Here is a 23806-nt window from a genome sequence, read left to right as displayed (position 1 = left end):
CAAGGATTGATTGTGATCGGTTTGCGGGAAGTTGAAGCATTGTCAGGTCTCCTATCAGACAAAGATTTAGAGATAAAGGAATTCTGCAGTCCAAAATGGAGGACAGTTTTTCAGTAATTAGAATCCAAAAGTGTTGCACTGGGGAGCAAAGCCATAAGGCATGTAAATAGGAATCCGCTGTATTCTGGGTGCACTGAGAGCAGATGTCTGTTGGGGAGAAGCCCATTTTATGCATTTTCTGTTGGGTAATGTGGGATCTGTGGAGGACCTTGTATTGAATTAGCTGAAGATTTGTGTTTTTCGTCATCTTAAAAGTATTACGACAAATTTCTGTCCAGAAATCAATGCTCGGGGTGATTGAGAGTTCGGCCTCCCACTTAGCGATTGGTAAGTAATTACAGTTGGTGATCGAGAGAGCTCTGTATATTTTTGAGAGTTTTTTTGATTTTGTTGAGATTTTTTTCATATATATAGCCAGTTCTGGAGGTTGTAAAGTAGTTAAGTCTAGTGGAGTAGTTTTCTTTATTGTTTCTGTTACTTGTAAGTACTGTAGAAAGTTACATTTATTTATACCGAAAGCTTGGGTTAGATTATTATATGTCCTAAGCTTGTCATTTTCAAAGAGGTCTTGGAGATGAGTGATTCCACTCTCTTCCCATGTCTTCAGATAAAGTGGTGTTTTTTTATTTTTAAAGTCGGGGTTGTGCCAGATTGGAGACAGTATACTAGTTTTTAATTGAACATTTGTGATGTCCAGGGCTTTCCACCATGCAGTCAGTGTGGAGGCAATTAGTGGGTTTTTAAAGCAGTTGTGATGTTTGAGGGTCGCAGTGATAAAAGGGAGATCAGAGAGTTTAATGTGTTTGCAGTCTAACTGTTCTATTTCTAGCCAGGTGTTGTAGTAATCTTTTGGTTTTAGCCATTCTGTTAAATATAATATTTGGTTTGCTAAGTAATAATGCATGAAATTAGGGGCTTCTAAACCACCCTCGTCTTTGTTTTTTTGAAGGGTTGAAAGGCTTATTTTAGGTTTTTTATTTCTAGCATAGAATTTTGTAGTTGCAGAGTCTAATCTTTGAAACCATTGTTTTGGTGGTTTTAGTGGTATCATTGAGAACAGGTAGTTTATTTTAGGTAAGATTTTCATTTTAACTGAGGCTATCCTGCCAAGTAGTGAGATGGGGAGATTGTTCCATCTCCGCAGATCTTCTGTGACTTTGTCCAACATCGGATCATGATTTAGTTTAATTAATTCATTTAAGTTTGGTGATATATTTAAGCCTAGATATCTAATTGTATTTGTGGTGGAGGGGTGTTGTGGATTTTGGTTTGCAGGATTCCATGAATTTTTTGTCAAAGGGAGGATTGATGATTTTGTCCAGTTAATGGAATAGTCTGATAATTTAGAGAAGCTGTTTATTAGATTAAATACTTCCTCCAAAGAGGATTGTGGTTCTTCCAAATAGAGTAAGATGTCATCCGCGTAAAGATTAATTTTGTGTTCTGAGATGGATGAGTGGATTCCTTTAATAACAGAGTTCTGACGTACAGTTGCTGCGAGAGGTTCAACGAATATTGCAAAAAGCAAAGGTGAGAGTGGGCAGCCTTGTCTGGTTCCCCTTTGCAGTGTGAAGCTTTGGGATGTTATTTTGTTTGTGGTTACTGAAGCCTTAGGTTTATTGTACAGGGTGGAGATCCATTGGATGAATGATTCTCCGAAGCCAAATTTGCCAAGGACAGCTAGGAGGAACGACCAGTTGACTCTATCAAATGCTTTTTCTGCATCGAGTGACAAGATTATTTTTTTCCTTTTAGAGTTCTGTGCCATGTTGATCATATTAAACAGTCTTCTCACATTGTCTGTGGAGTGTCTATTTTTAATAAATCCTGTCTGGTCTTGGTGTATAATTGACTGTACTACTTTCTCTAACCTGGATGTGAGTGCTTTGGAAATAATTTTTAAGTCTGTGTTAATAAGTGAGATGGGACGATAGCTTGAGGGTAATATGGGGTTTTTGTCTGGTTTAAGTAACAATTTAATGTTCGCTGTATTCATGTGACCTCCTACATGCCCTTTATTTTTGATCTCTGTTACTACTCTGAAAAATAGTGGAGCCAGCATTGACCAGAAATGTTTTAGGAATTCAGCAGGGAACCCATCTGGACCTGGTGCTTTGCCTGTTGACATGCTGTCTAAAGCATTTTGTAATTCTTGTAAGGTTAATGGTGAGTCTAAGGTGGTTTTCTGATCTATAGTGAGCTGTGGTAGGTTTAGTTTATTAAGAAAGGTTTTAATATCTTCCGGGTCAGGGTTTAAATTTGATGAGTATAAGTTTTGATAATAATCATGAAAAATGTTATTAATGTCCTGAGGTAAGTTTAAAGTTTGACCTGCATTATCAGAAATTGCTGCTATAAAGGAATTTTCTTTATTGTGTTTGAGCTGATTTGCTAAATATTTGCCTGATTTATTATTGTAGTCAAAGTTTTTGTATCTTAATTGTTGCAAAATGAAGTCGGTTTTTTTAGATAAGATGATATCCAGATTAAGTTTTGTATTTTGGAGTTTTTCCCATAAAAGTTCAGACGGGTTAGCTGCGTATTCTTCCGTAAGTTTTTTGATCTTTTCTTCAGTTGTTTTTTCTGTTATCTGTTCCTGTTTTTTCTTAAAAGAAGAGTATGATATAATCTTCCCTCTAATGACAGCCTTGCCAGTTTCCCAGAGTAAGGACGGTGATATTTCCGGGGAGTCGTTTGTCAATAGAAAGTCCTCCCATTCTTTTCTTATAATTTTTTCAAATTTACTGTCATTAAGTAATGAGGTGTTAAAGCGCCATAGAGAGGATACTTTCTGATTAGAGTCACACTGCAGGGAGAGGGATATTGGGGCATGATCGCTAATAATTATAGGATGTATTTTAGAGGACATCTTATGTACGATGGAATTATTTGAAAGAAAAAAGTCAATTCGGGAGAAGGATTTATGCACGGGGGAGAAGAAGGTATATTCTTTTTTAGTTGGGTTATTCAGTCTCCATACATCTCCTATTCCAAGATCTTCCATGTAATCCATTAATACTTTAGCGGATCGAGATGGTTTTGTATTTGAGCACTTACTAGATCTGTCCAATGATGTGTTGAGCACCAGATTGAAGTCACCTCCGATGATTAAAGATGAGTCTGCAGAAAGGTCTGAAAGCTCTGAGAAAATTCTATGGAAAAAATCAGGGTCATCATTATTGGGGGCATATATATTTAGAATTGTGAAACATTTGTTATAGATTACTACTTTGATAATAATATATCTACCCTCTGGGTCTATGACGGAGTTGATTATGTTAACGGGTAACCTTTTGTTGAGAAGAACCGAGACTCCTCTTTGTCTGGAATTGAAACATGAATTATATATCTTGTTAAAATTTGAATCTGTCAGGGATTTTTCTCCTGATTTAAGTAAGTGAGTTTCTTGAAAGAAGACAATGTCTGCATTTAATCTTGATACATTGTCAAATATCTTAATCTTTTTAGCCTGCGAGCGAATGCCACGCACATTCCAAGAAGCTACTGTAAACTGATACATAGTATAAGGTGAGTGTTAGTCCATACAGGTGTGAGCATAAGTGAGAATCTGTGAGCATTTGTGCACTGTGTTGTAAAAAGCTTGGATGCAAGGAAAGAAAGAAGAGGAGACACATTTATCATGCGATAGCACCACGGGGTAAAGGACTGGATCGTGAAAAGTGAAAAGTGGTTAGTGAAAAGCACAAACATACAACGACAACATCCAATATCAAAAGAGTAAAAGGAGCAAGGGGTAATTATAGGAGGTATAGGAGGTGGGGGGTGTTGTGGGTGTTGAGTGAGTATGAAACAAAAAAAAGAGTGAGGGGTTCGAGACGAGTGAGTTGACATGAGGGTAGAGAGTGTCCTGTGAGAGAGTACGTGCCAAAAAGTGTTTACCAAAATCTAAGCCAATATGTAGCATACATACAAACATACATACATACACACACGTGTCTATATATACCTATCCATGTTTTTATTTTAGTGTTATTATTATCTTTATGTATTTATTTATTTTAATTATTATTATTGTTATATATATATTTATTTATTTTTTTATTTATTTATTTTTTATTTTTGGAGTTATCATTATTTTATATTTATTTCCTCTATTTTTATATATATATATATATATATACACACACACATATATATATACATACACATACACACACATCTAGACACACTTTTTTTTTTTTTTTTTTTTAAATGTATTTATTGTTTTTATTTGCTTTCTTTTTTTTTTTTTAATGTACGGATATATATATACATACACACACATACAACATATATATTTATTTTAACTTTTTTTTTTTTTTTTTTTTAAATAATGCTACCTTAGCTTCACCATAAGTGGAGAATTATCCTTTCAATGTTAACTCACATAACACCTGTGTTTTTTTTTTTTTGTTTTTTGTTTTTTTACTTCATTATTATTATTATTTTTAGATTTGTCTTTCTCAGTAGAGCCAGGGCGTGATGTTTAAGTCCCTAAACAGTTGGCCATCTATGTAAAGCTTGTCTACGACCAGTTTGGAATTTTTGCCTTTCTGTCGGTTTTCTTTAAAGATAGGATACAGGGTTTTTCGACGTTCGTTTATTTCCCGAGGGAATTGATCGTTCATGCCGAATTGCGTACCTTTAAGTTCCCGACCTTTACTTTTAACCTGGATCTTCTGTTGAAAGTGCTCAAATTTGGCAATGATGGGACGTGGACGGTTTCCTCTACGTGGTCCGAGGCGATGGACACGGTGAAATGTGATGTTTTTCACGGTTTCTGCCGGGATTTTAAGCGCCGACGACATGAAGTCTTTCAACAGAGCATGTGGGTCATCGTTGGGGGTTTCTGGAATACCTGAGAATATTACGTTGTCTCTCATACTGCGAGATTGGATATCCAGGACTGACTCTTTAAGAAACTTGTTTTCTTTTTCAGCTCTTTTACCTCGGAGCTCACCGCAGATAAAGCCGAATGGATATCATGATTATCTTTTTGTAAGTCCTGGATTTGTTGATAGGCAAATTCCAGGCTGACTTTCATTTCCTGAACGTCTCGGTGCAGTAAGTCGAGCACATCCAGCCTCTTAATTATGGTCTGTAGGAGTTCCGTGTGGGATTCTACCTCGAGGTCTGATGTATCGGTGGCCGAATCGTTTTTCCGGCGCTTCGCCGACTTACCTGATGTACTGGCTTTTGGTCCGGACTCCATCACGTACTCAGCGTAATATCTATCTATGAAGTCCTCGAGGTCCTCCACTCTGGCTGGTGAGAGGGCGCGTGGTCGGCTCTCGTTGGTGGCGTTGATTTAACGGTAAAAATCGTTAATATGTGCAAGTAAACAGGATCGGTAAACTAGTCACGGCAGCGAGCCGCCATGTTGAATTTTCTCAGCTTGTCACGTGACTCTCAGAACATCTCGCGTGACTTACCTCTCTGTTGGTTAAATCTAAATGTTTAAATCTAAATCTAAATGTTTAAATCTAAATCTAAATGTTTAAATCTAAATCTAAATGTTATACATAATATCTAAATGCTTAATCGTTTATCTAAATGTTAAATCTAAATGTTAAATCTAAATTTAAATGTTAAATCTAAATTGACAAACTACAGCATTAAAATACATTTTAATAACTGTGTTGCACTGTTGTGTTGCGGGAGTGCACTGTGAAGGGCAGCTCGTCACCTGCCATGACCGCGTGCTCGATCTCTGCCGCACGGAGAGAACCAACCATACATATCACACAGGCAGGCATCGGACAGGTGGATGGGATCGGCTGTGTGTGTGTCTGCTTGTGTATTGGTTAAAGTTACAAGGGGCGGGGTCAATTAGCATCAGTGCGAAACATATAAGTTCAACATTTAGATTTAACATTTAACATTTTGATTTAACATTTAACATTTAAATTTAACATTTAAATTTAACATTTAGATATAAGATTAAGCATTTAGATATAATATATAACATTTAGATTTAACATATATTATTTAGATGTAAATTTAAACATTTAGATTTAGATTTAATATTTAGATTTGCATTTAAACATTGAGATTTAACATTTATATATAATATTCAACATTTAGACTTAGATTTAAAATTTAGATATAGATTTAACATTTAGATATAACATATACCATTTAGATTTAAATATTTAGATGTAATGCTTTTTTACCTTTACATATGTGGTTAAATGTAGGACAATGTGCTAAATATGATAAAAGTGAGATAAATAATGAAAATGTGTTAGCTACAACTTTTATACAAAATTTTTACACTTGGCATCCCATATACCTCCGTGTTTAAAATGTACATTTTGTGTGATACCAATGAGTACGAAACGTCTGTGTGCATGTGTGTGTGTGTGTGTGTGTGTGTGGAGCGAATATCTCCCCGACGTGGTACCTGTTTGACCTGAAACTTGTCAACACGTTCCAAATACCCCAAGTGTGTGCACCTGTTATTTTGGAGTAATTTGGTCATTTCAAAATTTATTTCACTTCTGGACGGCACGGCAAATGAAACCTATTCAGTTTTTGACCTCAGGGTGTGAGGGGGCGCTAGCGCACCAACTATATCTATTTCACTACACAGCTCCTCACCCGAGCAAGAGTCACGTTTGCGGCCAGAGCCAATCGCTGCACACAGCCAAGCAGATGCAGACTGTAAACACATGAGTGAGAGAGAGAAAGATAGTTTTATACCAGGGAGGGGAGAGGATCGTCTGAGCAGCCGTGCTCACACTGATAAACTAGCAAAGCTCTTAAGTCTCACTTATTGGGCCTGATGTTAGTCACTGATATTCGTGTGTGTGAGCCACGCGGTTCGAAGGTAAACAATGATTTTTGTTTAAAAAGAAAAAAAGGCAGCCGAATTGTAGAAAATACTTTAATTTACTTACTCATGTAGTTTGGAGGTTTACGTTTTGTTTTGCACAGTTTTGGCAAGGCAAGGCAAATTTATTTATATAGCGCATTTCATACTCAAGGCAACTCAATGTGCTTTACATGATAAAACATTCAATTGTTTAAAATCAATAAGAACATTTAAAATCATCAGTAAAATCAATTAAAATCATCAGTAAAATCAGTAAAATCAATTAAAATCATCATTACATCAACAACATGACAAAAATCTCTCTCTCAATCATATGCAGTAGAGAAAAAAAGTGTCTTTAACTTTGATTTAAAAATGTTCACATTGGATGCTGGCTTCAGCTCTGCTGGCAGTTTGTTCCACTTCTTTGCAGCATAACAACTAAAAGCAGCATCACCATGTTTACTGTGAACTCTGGGCTCCACTATCTGACCTGTGTCCATAGATCTGAGAGACCTGCTGGGTTCATACCTGACTAACATGTCACTGATGTATTCTGGACCAAACACATTCACAGATTTATACACCAGCAGCAGAACTTTAAAGTCTATTCTGAGGCTGACTGGGAGCCAGTGTAAAGACTTTAAAACTGGAGTAATGTGTTCTGACCTCTTTGTTCTGGTTAAGACCCGAGCTGCAGCTGGGTTGTTTTTGGTTGGTTGTTTTTCTGATTGACATTTCACGGAACACACACACAGTATTTATTTATTTATAATAAAAAATATATTAAATGAGTAAAATAAAACACAAAAAATGCACAAAAAGACAACTGCAAGATAAAAAAAAAATACACATGAATCCAAAAACATACATTACAAAAAAATACAACAAAAATATGAAAATGACTCAAATACACAAAACTAAATATTTATACAAAAAAAATACACAAAAGACAACAGAAATGCAAAAAACTACACAAAAAAGATACAAAATGATTCCGGAATCACAAAAAATGCACAAATGACGTAAAACAAAAAACTAAACAATATTTATACAGGGAGGACACAAAATGACAACAGAAATGCACAAAAATATGCAAAAAGGCTCCAAAAACACACAAAATTATTCCAAAAAACATATATTACAGAAAAATACACCAAACAACAAAAACATGAAAATGACTCAAAAAATACACTAAAATGACAACAGAAATGCACAAAACTACACCAAAACAAAAAACAATAATTATACAAAAAATGCACAAAAAGAAAGCTGAAAGATTAAAAAATACACATAATGATGACAAAAAAACATACATTACATTACATTAACCACAAAACTAAATATTTATACAAAAAATACACAAAACTAAATATTTACACAAAAAATACACAAAACTAAATATTTACACAAAAAACACACAAAACTAAATATTTACACAAAAAATACACAAAACTAAATATTTACACAAAAAACACACAAAACTAAATATTTACACAAAAAATATACAAAATGACTCCTGAATCACACTACAATGGCAACAAAAACAATAATTATGCAAAAAATGAACAAAAACACTACAGAAAAATACAAAATACACATGACTCCAAAAAACATACATTCCAAAAAAAAAGTTAAAAAAAAACAGCAAACATTCATGAACAAAAAGACAACAGAAAGATACACAAATACACATGACTCCAAAAAACATATGTTACAGAAAAATACACCAAACAAAAAAATGTAAAAGTGATGAAGTCATGCACAGAATTAAACCAGGAAAATTGCACCCACATTTTGCACCCGCAAATATACCCCTCATGCTCCCACATGAATGCATACTTCCGACGGGCACTGTACTAGTAATTAAAATAAAATAAATCTAGAACACTTAAAAACTCAATTCTAGATGGCACCTCTGGCAACGAACATATTAAAATTAATAATCAATATTTTTGAATATTAATTACCCTTTGTTCCCCTACTACAGCACACGTGCAAGACATTTTTTCCAAGTCTTTAAAGTGTTATTGATCATGCGATAACCATCATCTTTCCACATAACTGACAGTATCTGGAAAAGAGGAGGTTTATCTTTCTCAGTGATCTTGTTTTTTTTGTTTTTTTTCAGGAAGTTCACTCAGGATCTTACTTCTTGGAGAAAACAAAGAATCCCAAGCCAATCTGTGTAAACTCCTCAATGAGAGCTGGGATTTCAAATGGGAGTTTGAACCCATCGTGGATCAGAGCTGTGCTTTACTGGGCTGGTGGAAAGGAACCAGTGTGACTCTGGTGACCATCTCCAACATTTACAACATGGAGAGAGAGAATGCTAGGCAACTGATGAAGGAGTGTGTGAGACTCTGCCATCCTGGACCGAACCTTCTACTGCTCATTGTCCAACCTTCCACCTTCACAGAGAAGAAAAGACACCGGCTGATGTTCATCCTTGGTTTGTTTGGTAAGGAAGCCTTCCAACGCTCTCTGGTCGTTACTGCCAATGGAGAAGATCAGACTAACGTGAGTGTGGACCGTCTGCTGGCCTCGTGTGGAGGACACTGCCTCTACGTGATGGGAAAAGATGTTGAAGAATTTTTGGAAAAGCTGGAGAGTGTGATCGAAGAGAAGAATGGATCTCTTAGCCTCGGGGAGATGAGCTTGAGTGAAAAGAAGAATGTAGCTCTGAACCTGATTCTGTGTGGGAGCAACAGGGAGTTGACGGACTTGTTCGTCCAATCTTTCCCTCAACGGCCACAAATTGTTTTTCGGCTGACAGCTCTGTTTAAAGAATCTCAGAAGATTGTAATGAAGAAGTCATACCAGTATTTTTCTCAATGTGAGCCTCAGGGTGTCCATGCCTTCATCCTAGTCTTACCTGCAGGTCATCTGACTGATGAAGACAAACAAGGGATTGACATGCTGCAGAAGATCTTTGGCCCTGAATTATTTAAACTCACACTGATTGTGTTCTCCGTGGAGTCTGAGCAGATATCTCCAGATCTTTTCAACATTCTGAAAACTGACCAAGAAATCCTGAAGCTCTGTGAGAACTGTGGAGGAAGATTTGATGTGTTTAACCTGAAAGACAGAAACCAGATCCCTGAACTGGTGGATATGATGGTTGAACTGAGATCTTTAAGATCTTCTGCTTACAACACAGAGAAGTTTGCTCTCGTCCAAGTTGACAGGATCTTACAACAGGAGAACTTGATCAAAGAGCTACAAGAAAAATTTCAGTCACACCTCCCAGGTGAGAATTTAAGTAGATACATTGAAGTATGTAGATTCAGGTTGTTATTCAGGACAAATTTTACACAAATGCCTTGATTATTAGGGGCGTGACTTCTGTAGCAGTAAGACACACCTAGTCAGGCTGCCGGTCATCTCTGCACATTGAGTTCACAGCTGAAATGTGTCACTACTATCACATGCACGCACAATCATGACGTGAAGCTCATTCTCAGCCTTACAGACACTAATCAGTGGCAAACAGTCTACTTTTCCACCACCTCACATACATAGCAATAAGACGTACACACACGTCCGCGCACACAGAGACAGACGGGAATACACATGTGTCTGTACATACACACATAGCTTGATGAACCCTCTGGTTAGCACAGAATCTGCTCTTTATAGAAGCAGAGTCAAAAACATCACCGCTGCAGTGGGCTGCTTCACATGGAACAGTGGAGTTCTGCATTAGAACTGTGAATAAATGCTCACTTCGGGCTGTGATAGGAGGAAACCCTCCTCCCTCTTCTCAGCTATAGAAGAAGCGGGGCCAACAGTGAAAGTAGGTGACGCTCGATGGTCATGATAATCCGTCTCAGCCAAAATTCAATTGTAATGGCCGGCGTTCAACCCTGAAAGGGCAGTCACTCTGACATTTTACAACTACATACACAAAATTTTAATACTTTTACTCAAATGTAAAGAGTGGGACTAGGATTAATAAACAGGACTACTTAATACCCAAATACATATGTATTCTGCAGAAAAACTGGGTTTGGGGTTTAGTAACTCTTTAATGAAAGATAATCATCTCTTTTCTCTGAAAGCCCGTTAGCTGAACAGGCCGGTGTGGCGTACTAGCATTGCATCGAGATTGTATATGTGCATGCACACTACCGGTAAATTAATTTTTGCTACTTCTGGAGTGCTTTTTGCTACTTCCGCTGTGCTGAGATTGTTCAATCAATTTCAGAGTTAATGTTCACTGACAAATAACTTGCTGAAATATTTAAAATTATTACACTTCTTAATACACAGTATTAATGTGAATTACAACTAAGATATCATTGCAATCTCAGTATGACAGTTTGCGCATGGCAATTCCAGCACGGGTACAATGGCAGTACATAACTGCCGCGTGCTCAGATTGTCTTACAATCTCAGTACGGTTACAAACTCAGTAAATGACACCAGGCTCACAGCAGATGGGTGTCCAGATGACCTTGTTTTCATGAGTCATCATTTACATTAAGTACTGCTCACAGTAAATATTTCTAGTCACAGATTTTTATTTTCAATACATTTGTTATTAGCTGGCTGTGCATTTGGCCCTGAGACTTTCTAATTATACCAGCTAACATCCCAAACAGCACAGGAAGCCTGAAGAAAAAACATGAACTGATGACAATTCACCATTGTAAATGTGCTGTAGACTCAGGCAGTGAGTATGTATGTATATAATAATGAACCAATGTCAATGTTCCATTACTTCTCAAACAGTCGAGCTCGCACTAAATGTTTCTGTTCGTGATCAATATGATCGTATTGCAGACGATAAATGTGCTTCTTCTGAGACTGATAAATAACTCCATACCAGTCCCACATGTTTGGTTAGATTAGCACATAACAACCAGTCCCACATGTGCTTATCACGTAGCAACCAGTCCCACATGTTTGGTTAGCTTAGCTTGGCTTAAGCTGCAGGTGCTCTCTCATGAAACCACGTTATCATTATTAAAGAAGTCATTTAGTGGTGATTTAAAACGCTCAGTAAAGATCTACAAAAGAAAAAAATACTCAAAAAGACTTCTTTAAAACTGTTTTTTTTTTTTTTAAATACCGCTTTAATACGGTATTTTAAAAGGAAATGAAACAGAATATCATGGTAAATGTTTTAATATGATTTTAAATCCATAAAAATTACAACATAATCATAGTCTACATGTTTAAAGTGTACCATATTTTTAATGAGATATCACAGTCTCCATGTGTTTAAACCGTTAGTAATAATATATAAGGACACGTGCGTATCCATTGGCGATCTGTTTACCGCACGGTATAAATGTGTTCATTCATTGATCAGAGATTAATACTGAGAAAGCTGTGGATATACTGAGAGGGACAGTCACAGGGCAGATCACTAAGGCTTCCAATGACAAAGATACACTCTTGCTTTTCAACGCTGACAGGTGTTAAAAAACTTATCAAAAGCACACGATCATTGTGTGATCACAACATGTTTTAGTTCTTTGCTATGATAAATTGACTAAATAACACCTTCTTTAACCCTTTATTACTTTTAAAATGTTCAAACCACAGCTGGTTCTTTTTTTTTTTTTTTTACCTGTTTGTCATTTATTTTCACTGCTCAGTAACAGATGACGTCACGTACTGTTGGTCTCAGCATTAGTTCCTATTGGTTTCTCATTCATTGTAAAAGCTGCAGTGCATGCGCCTTCACTCTCTAATCATTAAATCTGTGATTGATCTCGTGGGTCTTATGAGGACGTTCACTTAAGCTAAACACTGTCAGCTGGTTCGGCTCAGCTGGTGAGATTGAAGCTGAGAAGAGTTTGATGAAATTGTAAAAGCCAGCATGGTCACGGACGGCTTTGCTGAACCAGGTTTAAACCATTAAGCCTGGCTCTACTGAGAACACTTTGATGAAATACCCCCCAGGTAGAGCACTTTTTGCAATTATTGGACCAGATTATCTAATATTAGGTGTACCTTTGGTCATTTCATCAGACATTTCACTCAATAATGGATGTTTGCCATCTTTTAATACATGTTATGCAATAGGTGAATAATTACACATTGTCTGATTGATGTTTTGTTTGAATTTTAGCAAAAAAGGATACTAATAATAATAATAACACAATATAACTGACTTAGTAAATAACTTTGTGTCCGGTAATTTCACAGGTGTAGAAAAAATGGAGAGTCCCCACTGCCTTCGGATTGTCTTGTTTGGGAAGACAGGGAATGGAAAAAGCTCGTCAGGAAACACTATCCTGGGAGGACAACCTTTTTTTACCAAGGCTTCCAACAAATCAGTGACCAAGTGCTGTCAGAAGGTTAAGGGTCAGGTAGATGGACGTCCAGTCTTCGTGGTGGACACACCTGGTCTGTTTGACAAAAGTCTTTCCAACGAGCAGGTTTGGGAAGAGCTGGTGAAGTGCATCAGCATGTTGGCTCCCGGCCCGCACGTCTTCCTTCTGGTGATACCTATTGGAAGATTCACACCGGAGGACGAGGAGACCCTGAAACTTCTCAAGAAAGGATTTGGGAAGAATGCTGACAAGTTTACCATTGTTCTCATCACCAAAGGAGACACTCTGGACGAGCAGCAGTCCATCAATGAGTACATTGAGGAGAGTGACGAATCCTTCAAAAAGCTGATCTCAGACTGTGGAGAAAGATACCATGTCCTCAACAACAAGGAGAAGAACCGTGCTCAGGTCAGCGAGCTAATTAAGATGATAGACGTCATGGTGAGAGCGAATGGAGGAAAGTGCTTCACTAATGAGATGCTGCAAGAGGCTGAAGCAGCCATTCAGAAAGAGGCAGAGAGGATCCTGAAGGAGAAGGAGGAGGAGATGGAGAGGGAGAGGCAGGAGCTGGAGAGGAAGCACAAGGCCGTAATCCAGGAGATGACTAAAAGGATCGAAGAACAGAGAGCAGAAATCGACCAGGAGAGAAACCTGAGGCAGAAACAGCTGAAGGAGAAGGAAGACATCATCATTCAGCTGGAGAAGATAAAACTTGAGCAACAAAAAATGGTCAAGGAAGAGGAAGAGAAGAGGATCGCACAAGAGGAGAAGGAACGACTAATGTGGGAAAAAAAAATAGAAAACCTAAAGGCAAAAATTAAACAAGATGTCAGTATGAAGGAGTCCGTGGAGAAGGAACTGGAGAAGGCAAGAGCGGACAGGAAGAAAGCTCAGGCCACCTGTGAGAGAGAACGAGCAGAAAGGTTCAAGGACAACCAGCAGAGAGAGCAGGAAAAGCTTAACGAGATCCAGAAACTGAAGGAAGAATACAAACTGGAGAAGGAAAAACTAGAAAGAGAAGCCGAGGAAAAGGAACAACAACGTAGACAGGAGGAGGAAAATGAGAGGAAGAAGTTGGAGGAGAATCACTTGAAATCTATGCAGCAGATGACGGAATCGTACGAAGAGAAAGCTCGGGAAGAGGCTGAGAAATCTAACAAATTCAAGAAGAAGTACAGCAAGGATTTGAAGTGGATGGAAGAAAAACACGACAACGAAATCCAAAGTGTACTGCAGTGTGTCTTCAAGGATAAAGAAAACATTCAGAAATTCTATGATTTACTCAAAAGGCAAAAAAAGGAGTTTGAAGCTGAGACAGATCAAGAATTGAAAGAAAAGCTGCAGAGGAAACATGAGACGGAGATCACTGATGAGATCAAAATGATGCTGAAGAAAGAAAAAAGCTGGTGTCCCATAATGTGAAAGATGAACTGCATCACCAGGTGGAAACTTACATAGAGAGAAGAGAACATACACTAATCATCAGTCCAAGAACTCACCAAATGATGAGGGCCAATTTATTCATTTATTTCCTTGGCATAACAAAAAAATAAAAACATTAGGTAGACCTGATGCCTTAGCCCCGCCCTTTACTAAGCCAACCCAAACATCTGGACCTAATGGCTATATGCTAAGCTAGCTAAACATGTTGAACTGGTCTCTGGTCTGGAGCAAGTTAAATTTGTCTTCTTTTTGAATAATATGTTAAGGTTTCATTTATTCAGATATTTTTTTCAGGAAATGTATTTTGATCTCCTTGACTTCTTCAAAAAGAAGGCATAATAAACTTGCAGGAATTACTATGCGGAAGTCAACGAAGGGATCACATCAAAGGGATCAGCAGACGACTCTGAAGAGGACTGGCAGTTGACAAATGAAACATTTCAGGAGATCAATGTAAATTTCTCCCCCCCCAAAAAAATGAAGCACTATTTGGTCAGATGGTTTAATCCAGGCACGGCAAACTAAAAGCCATAATTACAAAGGATTACTCTGATCAGGATATGAGAGAAACACATCCCAACTGATTGTTTCCTGTCAGAAGAGTTGGTCTGAGATCAAGTCTCACAGCAGCCACAAGATGAAGCCAGTTGCGGAAGCAGCAATGGAAGAAACCTTTTGATTCAGAATCAGTTTTATTTGCCAAGTACAGTTTAAAAACATCACAAGGAATTTAGCTTGGTGGATGGTGCAAAGAACAAAAAACAAACAAACCACAAACACTATTGTCGTGTCTCCCCAGGTGATGATGTGGATGTAAAAAAGAGGTGTTGTGTAGAAAAAAGTCTTTATTGAAGCTGACTTGCAAAATAATACAAAGTTTATTAAAACAAGCAGAATCAAAAACCAGGGTAGAGACAGAATCCCTGGGGGAACAAGGAAGGTCAAATGTTCTGAGGCAAAAACAGGAGAACTGGAGACAACAGTTCAATGAGAGCAACCGGGGTCAGATCATGCTCTAAAGAAACCCAACAGGTGGACCCCAAAGCCTTACCTTTTAAGGCAAAGAAGGAAACAACAAATGTTCATTACGGTTGAAAAACCCCCTGCATCAGCAGAATCATATGAAAATAGGCAACTTCCACGATTGACAGGCAATAAACATCTCAACAGCAGAGCTACAGAATTAACTGGCTAGGATTGCAAACCCCATATGTTTAAAGCCACCTGTTGAAGGCCTATACTCAGCTTTTAAGTGAAAAGGTATATAGCATAAATGAATATCATATTAAGAAGTCAATGCACCTCACTATAATTATAATAATAATAAATAAGGATGAGGGAAACTCTCAGTATCCCATTCCTGAAGGCGAAGTATGTTCTATTATGAGTATGTCACCATGGTAACATTCTCCGTGAACTGAACCTGCTTGTTGGTAGGTTTTCTCTAAGAAACGCTGGGTTTTTACCTGGCTCCGCCCACCTGAACACTGCTTCTCAAGGAACACTTTAATTTACCTTGACACTATTCTCTGACCAGTGATCACACATTTGTAACATCACACACCGCAGACGTGCGCTCACATCATTACTAATGTTGTGCTGCTTTATATTTTTTGCAAACTGTAGTTTTCTTACAACATTGGGGATGCAGAGCATTTAGGGAAAGGCTCCGTACGCAGAACAATCAAAAAGGTTGATCTGCATTAAAATTAGTGCTGTCAATAGATTAAAAATATTGTGTGATTAACTAATGATGCTCTGTGATTAATTAATCTATTTTTAATCTTGCCTAAAAATGATGAGAAACGCCCTCAACTTGAGGTATTTTCATTTAAATCACATTATTGTGGCAGCTCAAAAGATTGATGTATAACAAAGTGGCTTTTTAAAGTCATTTATTGTTTTTAACAGACTTGGACCATTTCCATTCCTCTGTTTATGAGACTATAAAGGGCTGCTGACACCGTTAGTTTAGATCATCAGGGGAATATAGTACTTTTGTCAATCTCCAAATAATAGAAAATAGAAATGAAATAAAACTAAAGGTCCATATGTAATGCTATAAGTTAGCACATCATAAACAGTAAGAACAATTTTCTGATCAATACATATATTAAACACCAAGCTTGTTGCTTTTCTTCTTCTTCAGATGATATAAAATAAATAAAACAGACTCACTAATCACAGTGCTGTAAATTAGCACATCAAAAATAACATTGTTCATCACAAAATAAAGTAATAACATCAAGCAATCACTTCTAGTAGTAATAGCCCCGCCCACATCCTCTACCACTGAGAGTGGTCGATTGTCCACTACAATCATTTATCCGCTGACTTTGTAAATTTGTCACTCATGGATTTATTCATTTTGACTCTGAACCCTGTCATCTTGTCCAGTGTGGACTGTATGGGCCACTCTGTCTGCTCGGTCTAGTACCGTCCGGAGGACCACTGTCCATGCTAACTATTGTTGACATTGAGGTGGAAAAGCTCTGCTGGAGGCTCGAAGACCTCCAGTGATCCACAAACTCTTTCTTGGACAATTTGCACACAACTTGGCTTTAGTTTTCTATCCGGTTTGTTAAAATTAATGCCCTCAAAAACTCCTCAGCTTCTACCGTTATAGCCGGTGCATCAGTATTATGGTTATACAAGGAACACGTGCAATGGAGAAAGGTGCAGCGCTGTTGTGGTACAAAAAAAAGAAGCGATTAACGAGATACATTTTTTTACTGCATTATTTTTTCCTGTAATTAAGTAATCGTAATTAACATGTTAAAGTGACACCCCTAATTAAAATGCCTACTGACGTCTGTAGTAAAGTTCCCTGGATACAAAGCTGTGGCTAATGTAAAGGAGGATATGTCAATTTAAAGGATCCACATTCTCACTGGATATATGATTATTAACCGTAGAGTGAGCACTGCATTGTGGTGGTGCAACCGTTAAGGAAGCCTGTTTATTAGCAGAAGGTCGGGAGTTCAAATCCAATGTACACTTCCTCAACTTACTGGAGCCAAATGAAAGTCCTTGAATACGCCTTTTAAATTCTAAGTAACAATGTTCAAGCGACTCATCACGTTTGATTTAAGCCACTGTAGTTGCTGAAGTCACATTCTGTGTGAATGTACCTTTATAATAGGCTGATATTCCCCAAACGCCTGCTTATTTCACCGTTAGGGAGAAATTTAATGGTAAATAAACTTGATTTATATAGCACTTTATTCCCACACTGAAGCGGTCTCAAAGTGCTTTACAATATCAGCTCATTCACCCATTCACACACCATTGGGACTGAGCTGCCATGCAAGGCGCTGGTCAACCACTAGGAGCAATTTAGGGTTCAGTGTCTTGCCCAAGGACACTTCGACAAATAGATCAGTATAGCTGGGATTGATCCCCCACCTCTTGCTTAGAAGAAACCCACTCTACCTCCTGAGTCATGGTCGCCCAAAAATGAATGTCTTCCGGCTGGTTGCCATGGTAGTTATGTGATGTGTTATCTTTGATCCATTGATGGTGGCTTTTTAATCACGCTCGTGCACGTAAGTAACCCAAGGTTTACATACTCAGAGTTGATTAACCCACTTCATACCAGCTGTAAGGGAATCGGATAGCCCAAGTTTCCCATTGCGGGGTATGTTCACTCAGATTTTATGGATAGACTCAGAGTTTGTTGAACCTCCTTTCTGTAATACCCCTCTGGGCTGTGTTCATGACGCTGGTGGTAGAAGGAAAGAAACTGTTTTTGTGTTTGGAGGTTCTGGTCATGATGGACCGAAACCTCCATTTATTACTGCTTTATTACTTATGTAACCGTTTTGAAACGCATTAATCATGGTAACTTAGAAAGTGATTGTTCTTTACTCATTAAAAAGCATGAAAGAGATTGGGTTTAGTATTCACAGGTTTAGTTGAGGGTTTAAGTGATTTATTGAAATACTTTGATAATTGACTAATTTACTTATATCTGCTGTTGTATCCATGCTTTTTACAATCAGTCTTGTAAAAATTAAAGATTACATTTTGAAAGTATGTTCCAGTTCTTCTCATGCATCCTTACAACTTTTACAGTGTCTTTAATGGTTATTCTTGGACCACTTTGTATCAAACCTCTAAAGAGAACCTGGCCAATAGCAAGTGCACAGATCATTGAGAAGAGCGATCGTCACCTGAATGTAAATCTTGGGGTAGACTGATAGAAAAAAGCTCAGACACTCACACCAAAAATATTAACACCAATATTTTTATTGATTAAGAAGCCTAAGAAGGTAACCAAGAGATGAGAAACAAATTAGATGAACTGTTATCATAAGACATGCTAACAGAAAGCTAACATAAGAGGAAGGTTAACTTTTATGAGGTTATTTATTTCAGGCTCAGTAATTCTGATTAATTGTAATTAAACTATAGGTATTGAGAAAATAATTGTAATTGAGTTTTAGGTGGAAAAATGTTAGTTGTAATTGGAAAAAAGGTGGTCATTGTAATCATAATTGAGTTGTAAAACTGAACATGGATAATTGAAGACATATTTGTAATTGTAAACAGCAATGATGAATATCACTGAGATTTCCCTCAGAGGATAGAAAGTTCTACTGTTAACTGATAAAAAGCTAATGTTTGTGCTCCATTTGTTGTGTGTAAATACACTAAGCCTCTGCCCTGTGATTGGCTGCTACAATTGGCCCAATGTGTTACTCCTACAAGGCTGTATCATCCATCACCACATCTGGATCTCAGTAGTTACATATTAGAAACAGTACAGCACATCATGGGCAAGAGACAGTATGAGCACAAACAGGAGTCAGAAATGTTAACAACTGCTGCCACCAGGGGGCAGCCATGAGCCAATCAAAGAGACCTACATCCTTTCCTCTCACAACAAGCAGGACCTAGGATGACAACAAGATAATACACACACACACACACACACACACACACACACACACAGTTGGCTACAGAGAAAGCCAGTATACTTTTAATCTGTAGCTGTAACCTTACCTTTCATTTAGGATACAGTCACAAAATAATAAGTCATCACACAATTGATATAAGATGACATCTGCTGATCAGCTGCAGTGGTGTAACTAGACTTTTATACAAAGGGGTGGGCAAGGCTTTATCAGGGGGTCCATATAAATAAAGGAGAATATTATGTTACTCTAACCTGGTGCCTCAGGAGCATTTGTTCTTGATACATCACATCTTTCTTTGTGTGTGTGTGTGTGACACAGGGTCCTCCTCTTTACTCTAACATTATGAGTAACAAAGTAAAGCAAGTAAAACTCGAACGTAAAAGATATCAATGAATGAAATACACTGGCGACTGTATTTAATACTATAATAATAATAATAATACAGTACTTCTGTATTTGTTATTTTAAAGCAGTGTTTCTCAAATGGGGGTACGTGTACCCCTAGGGGTACACGTACCCCCAGGCGTGATATAATCGAAAATTATATAAACTAAAGAAATACATTTATTCAGGAGCCACTAAATCAGTGTTTTTCAACCTTGGGGTCGGGACCCCATGTGGGATTGTCTGGAGTTTAAATGGGGTCGCTTGAAATTTCTGAAAAATTAAAATAGATTTTCTTTTTTTTTTTTTTTAAATGCAGTAAAAAAAAAAATTGTCTGAAGTATATAAAGTTTTGTTAAACAGCTTCCTGGGTTTGGATCATATCTAATTTGACACACAAAGGTAAACATTGTCTCTATCTCTCCCTAAGGTTGACACTCCTTTTCCTGCCACAGTTGCTGTTTCAACATCACTCCAGAAATAAAAATAACTCATTCCCGTTTCACACAGAGTCATTATGAAACTGTTCACTTCCTGTTCTCTTGCAGAAACATTTTCTCAGTAATTTCAAAGTTCACATGATTATGTATGAGTATATAAAATGATAAATGCTTTTCTAACAAGAGTACAGGCCTTTAGTCATCAGTTCATTGGGTATTATTATAAGGATTCTGATGCATGATTTTAACGTCATCATCGTCATCATCATCATCATCATCATCTGACTATAAATCCACGCATGCCTTCAGCTGAACGAGGAAGATACGTTGAAACAGGAAGTCTACGCTACCATGGCAACCATGGGATGACTTTAACCTGATCAAAGCAGTGTGAGTGAGTGAATGTATCACTAACCCTGTGTGAGCCCCGCCCCACTCCAAAGCATGCCCAGGCAGCCCAGTGTGACAAATGTATGTAATTTAATATTTACAATTACAGCAACTACAGCAAAGAGCTATATGAGTTACTAAAAAGTAAAAAAAATATATATTTTAATCATAAATCCAATAACAATGACAACCAATAAAGGCATGTAGGTTAATTAAAACGTTCACAGATATTCACACTTACAATAAACTAATAGCAAGACAACAAAAAATATGCTGTAAGGAAGACATAGAGACACACACACACAGTATGTATGTACTTGTGCAACCAGATGCATATGTGTGTGTACAATGATATATGTAAAATTCTGTACATAACCTTTTCCCCTTTTATAGCACTCATAATTTATTTATACATTTTGTTCCTGTCACGATGGGGTTTTATTTTGGAGGGCAGGCAGGAACTCTGGGCCTTCCTCCCAGTAGCTTTCTCCTGATTGGCCACCAGCTGCAAATAAATAACTGCTGGGATAAATAGGAAGGCTGTGCTGCAGTTCAGTGGTGGGATATTATACTTTAGCTGTGACTCTGGTTCTTGGTTTTGCTTTTGTGTTTTTCTTGATTACCTCTGCCTCCCTGGACTGACCATGCCTGTGTAAGAATAAATAGTGGTATGATGCACCTGCGCTCCGCCTTCGTCCCTGCATTTGGGTCTGCACCCGCACATGCCCATGACAGTTCCACATATATATGGTGAAAGCCTATTTTTATTTTATATATTGGTTTTATTTTATTATAATAAAATAATCATAAAAAATTATAAAACTGAAAAATGATTTTATTATTATTACTCTAGATACAAATGTTGCTCACTGAGGACACCTGCTGGTCAATATTTACGGGGATGATTTTTTTTTAGGATATTAGACCCATTAGTTGGTTTTAAAAGCTCTTTGTGCAGTCACTCCCGTAGATTCTACGCAGCTTTCAATTTAACCTGAGTTACCATGACTACCTGTCAATATTGAGCTGTTCAGACTTATCATGAGTTACCATGACTATCGGTCAACATTGAGCTGAATTAAATCTGACGTTGCACACCCTTGAACCAAGCAGCAGCCATGTTGAAAGTCTCAAGTCAATCTAAGCCTGATTCGCAGAGATATTTGAGGAACAGACACACACAAGTTCCTCGCTGTATAGATTGATTTTGTACAAAAACCTTTTTTGTGTATTTAAAAAATTAAAATCTAAGGAAAAAAATGTTTTTGGTTTAAATTAAATAAAAAAATCCTCTCTTTGCATTGCTCTGTTTAGTAATCAAATAAATAAAATCATTTTGACTTTTAAAACAAACCCAAGAAACCATTTATCACAGAGAAGAGATGGGAAATTTTTATCAAAGAGGGTGGGGCCATGAACATGTGACTGTATCTGATCTGAGGCTCACATGATTAGCATTTACGTCAGCATTGGAATAATGACCAATCGGAGCATTACGTAACAAGAAACAACAAAGTTTTCTGTCTTTACTGTAATGTATTTTTGTTGTCATTTTGAATATATTTCATTTTTATTTTGTGTGTTTTTGGAGACATTTGTGTGTAATTGTGTTGTCCTTTTTTTGTATATATATGTATGTATTTTGTGTTTACCAAAATTATTTCATCAAAACTAAGAAATACTCTCTCTCATTATTGTGGCATTTAGCAAAATAAATAATTATGGTAATCCGAACTGACATGAAACAGGAGAGGTTTAGTCTGGTTTAACTGCAGTGACAAAAAAAGTTTTGTGTCTTTTTGCACAGTGTAAACTTCTGGTTTCAACTGTACTTTGAAGGTCGCACAAAATTAGACCGAGAGCCACATGTATGCTCCACAGACTGTAAAAAATGTGCTGAGATATGTGGAGGAGATGCTTTTCAGCGTTAGAGCAAATATTATCCAAATAAAATGTTTTCCTTCAGTTTTTCCTTATTGTTTACAGACAAATGTTGGTACTTGAGACACAATGACCACAACATGTAACTCATGCACCCACCACCTGAACCAATTCTGCTAAACAACAAGCATAATTTCTGCTTTACACTCACATTTCAGTCGTAAAACACACTTTTTTCAGAACACTACACACAATTTTCTGCATTTGGCACAATTTTCATGAAGAAAATCTCTTGTTTTCACAAGGAACACACTGTCATTCAAAAAACTAAAGTTGATTGCCGTACTTTGCTCACTGACTCATCCCATGGACAAACTCCTGTTACACAGTTTTACAGTTAGCAATCAGAGCTTTAGCATAAAAGTGCAACAGGTGAGCTTTTCTGTTTTGGAGCAATGGACCCAACATTGGAAACAAAGCCAGAAGAGGGAGAGGAAGAGGATGATGAGGAGGAGGAAATCAAAGGACTGTTTTTTGATGAGATCTAATCCACTTTGGTTTACCATGTGGTCAACCATGGTGTTACAATGATGGAGGCAAAAGAAACAGCCAAATCTAAGCATATTCACAGTATCATCATCATCATCAGGACTTTACAAACGAGAATAAGTAAGAAATTTACTTTCAGTGGAAAATTGCAGTACAGCATATCAATACATGACTCATTGAGTACAGTACTACAGTTTCTTTTTTCACTGTAACTAGAAATGTTTCTGTTTGATATGGAGATTACTGTATGTAACACTTTGTGTTGGACGGGATGTACACTGTGTACGTTGTTTTTGTTGGAAAAAAAAAATTAAAAAATTAAAAATATTTGTTGCCATGTATTTGTGTTTTTTTAGTACAAAAACAATATTCTTAAATATTTCACAAAACACTTATGTATTTACTGTCTGTAGTTAGTGTAACACTGAACAAAAAAGGCTATGTCATCATAATGATGGAGAAGAAGTGTTTCCATTCCTCAGAATGTAAACCACGTGCGTCTCTAAATCCTTGTGCACAACCCTTAATCCATGTATGTGTTCTCAGTCCTCCACATATATTATTGATGTTGTACATCTGGCCTCTACTAGATGTGGGGGGGATTCAATAAGATCTGAAATAAAGGGTACCACGTGCATC

At 37.2% G+C, this 23806-nt stretch overlaps 1 protein-coding gene across 1 annotated transcript; it reads left to right on the top strand.

Moving 5' to 3' along the window:
* Positions 1 to 9965: 9965 nt before the first annotated feature.
* Positions 9966 to 15063, top strand: LOC114470406 (golgin subfamily A member 6-like protein 6). The gene is made up of 2 exons (XM_028458593.1): positions 9966 to 10124; positions 13034 to 15063. Exons 1-2 carry the CDS (start codon positions 9989 to 9991, stop codon positions 14581 to 14583), a joined length of 1686 nt encoding a protein of 561 aa, XP_028314394.1. The 5' UTR covers positions 9966 to 9988; the 3' UTR covers positions 14584 to 15063.
* Positions 15064 to 23806: the final 8743 nt, after the last annotated feature.

The sequence above is a fragment of the Gouania willdenowi genome, chromosome 9 (genome assembly GCF_900634775.1).
Source record: "Gouania willdenowi chromosome 9, fGouWil2.1, whole genome shotgun sequence".
Taxonomy (NCBI): domain Eukaryota; kingdom Metazoa; phylum Chordata; class Actinopteri; order Blenniiformes; family Gobiesocidae; genus Gouania; species Gouania willdenowi.
The sequence above is the reverse complement of the archived record's forward strand: the minus strand, read 5'-3'. Positions and strand labels throughout refer to the sequence as shown.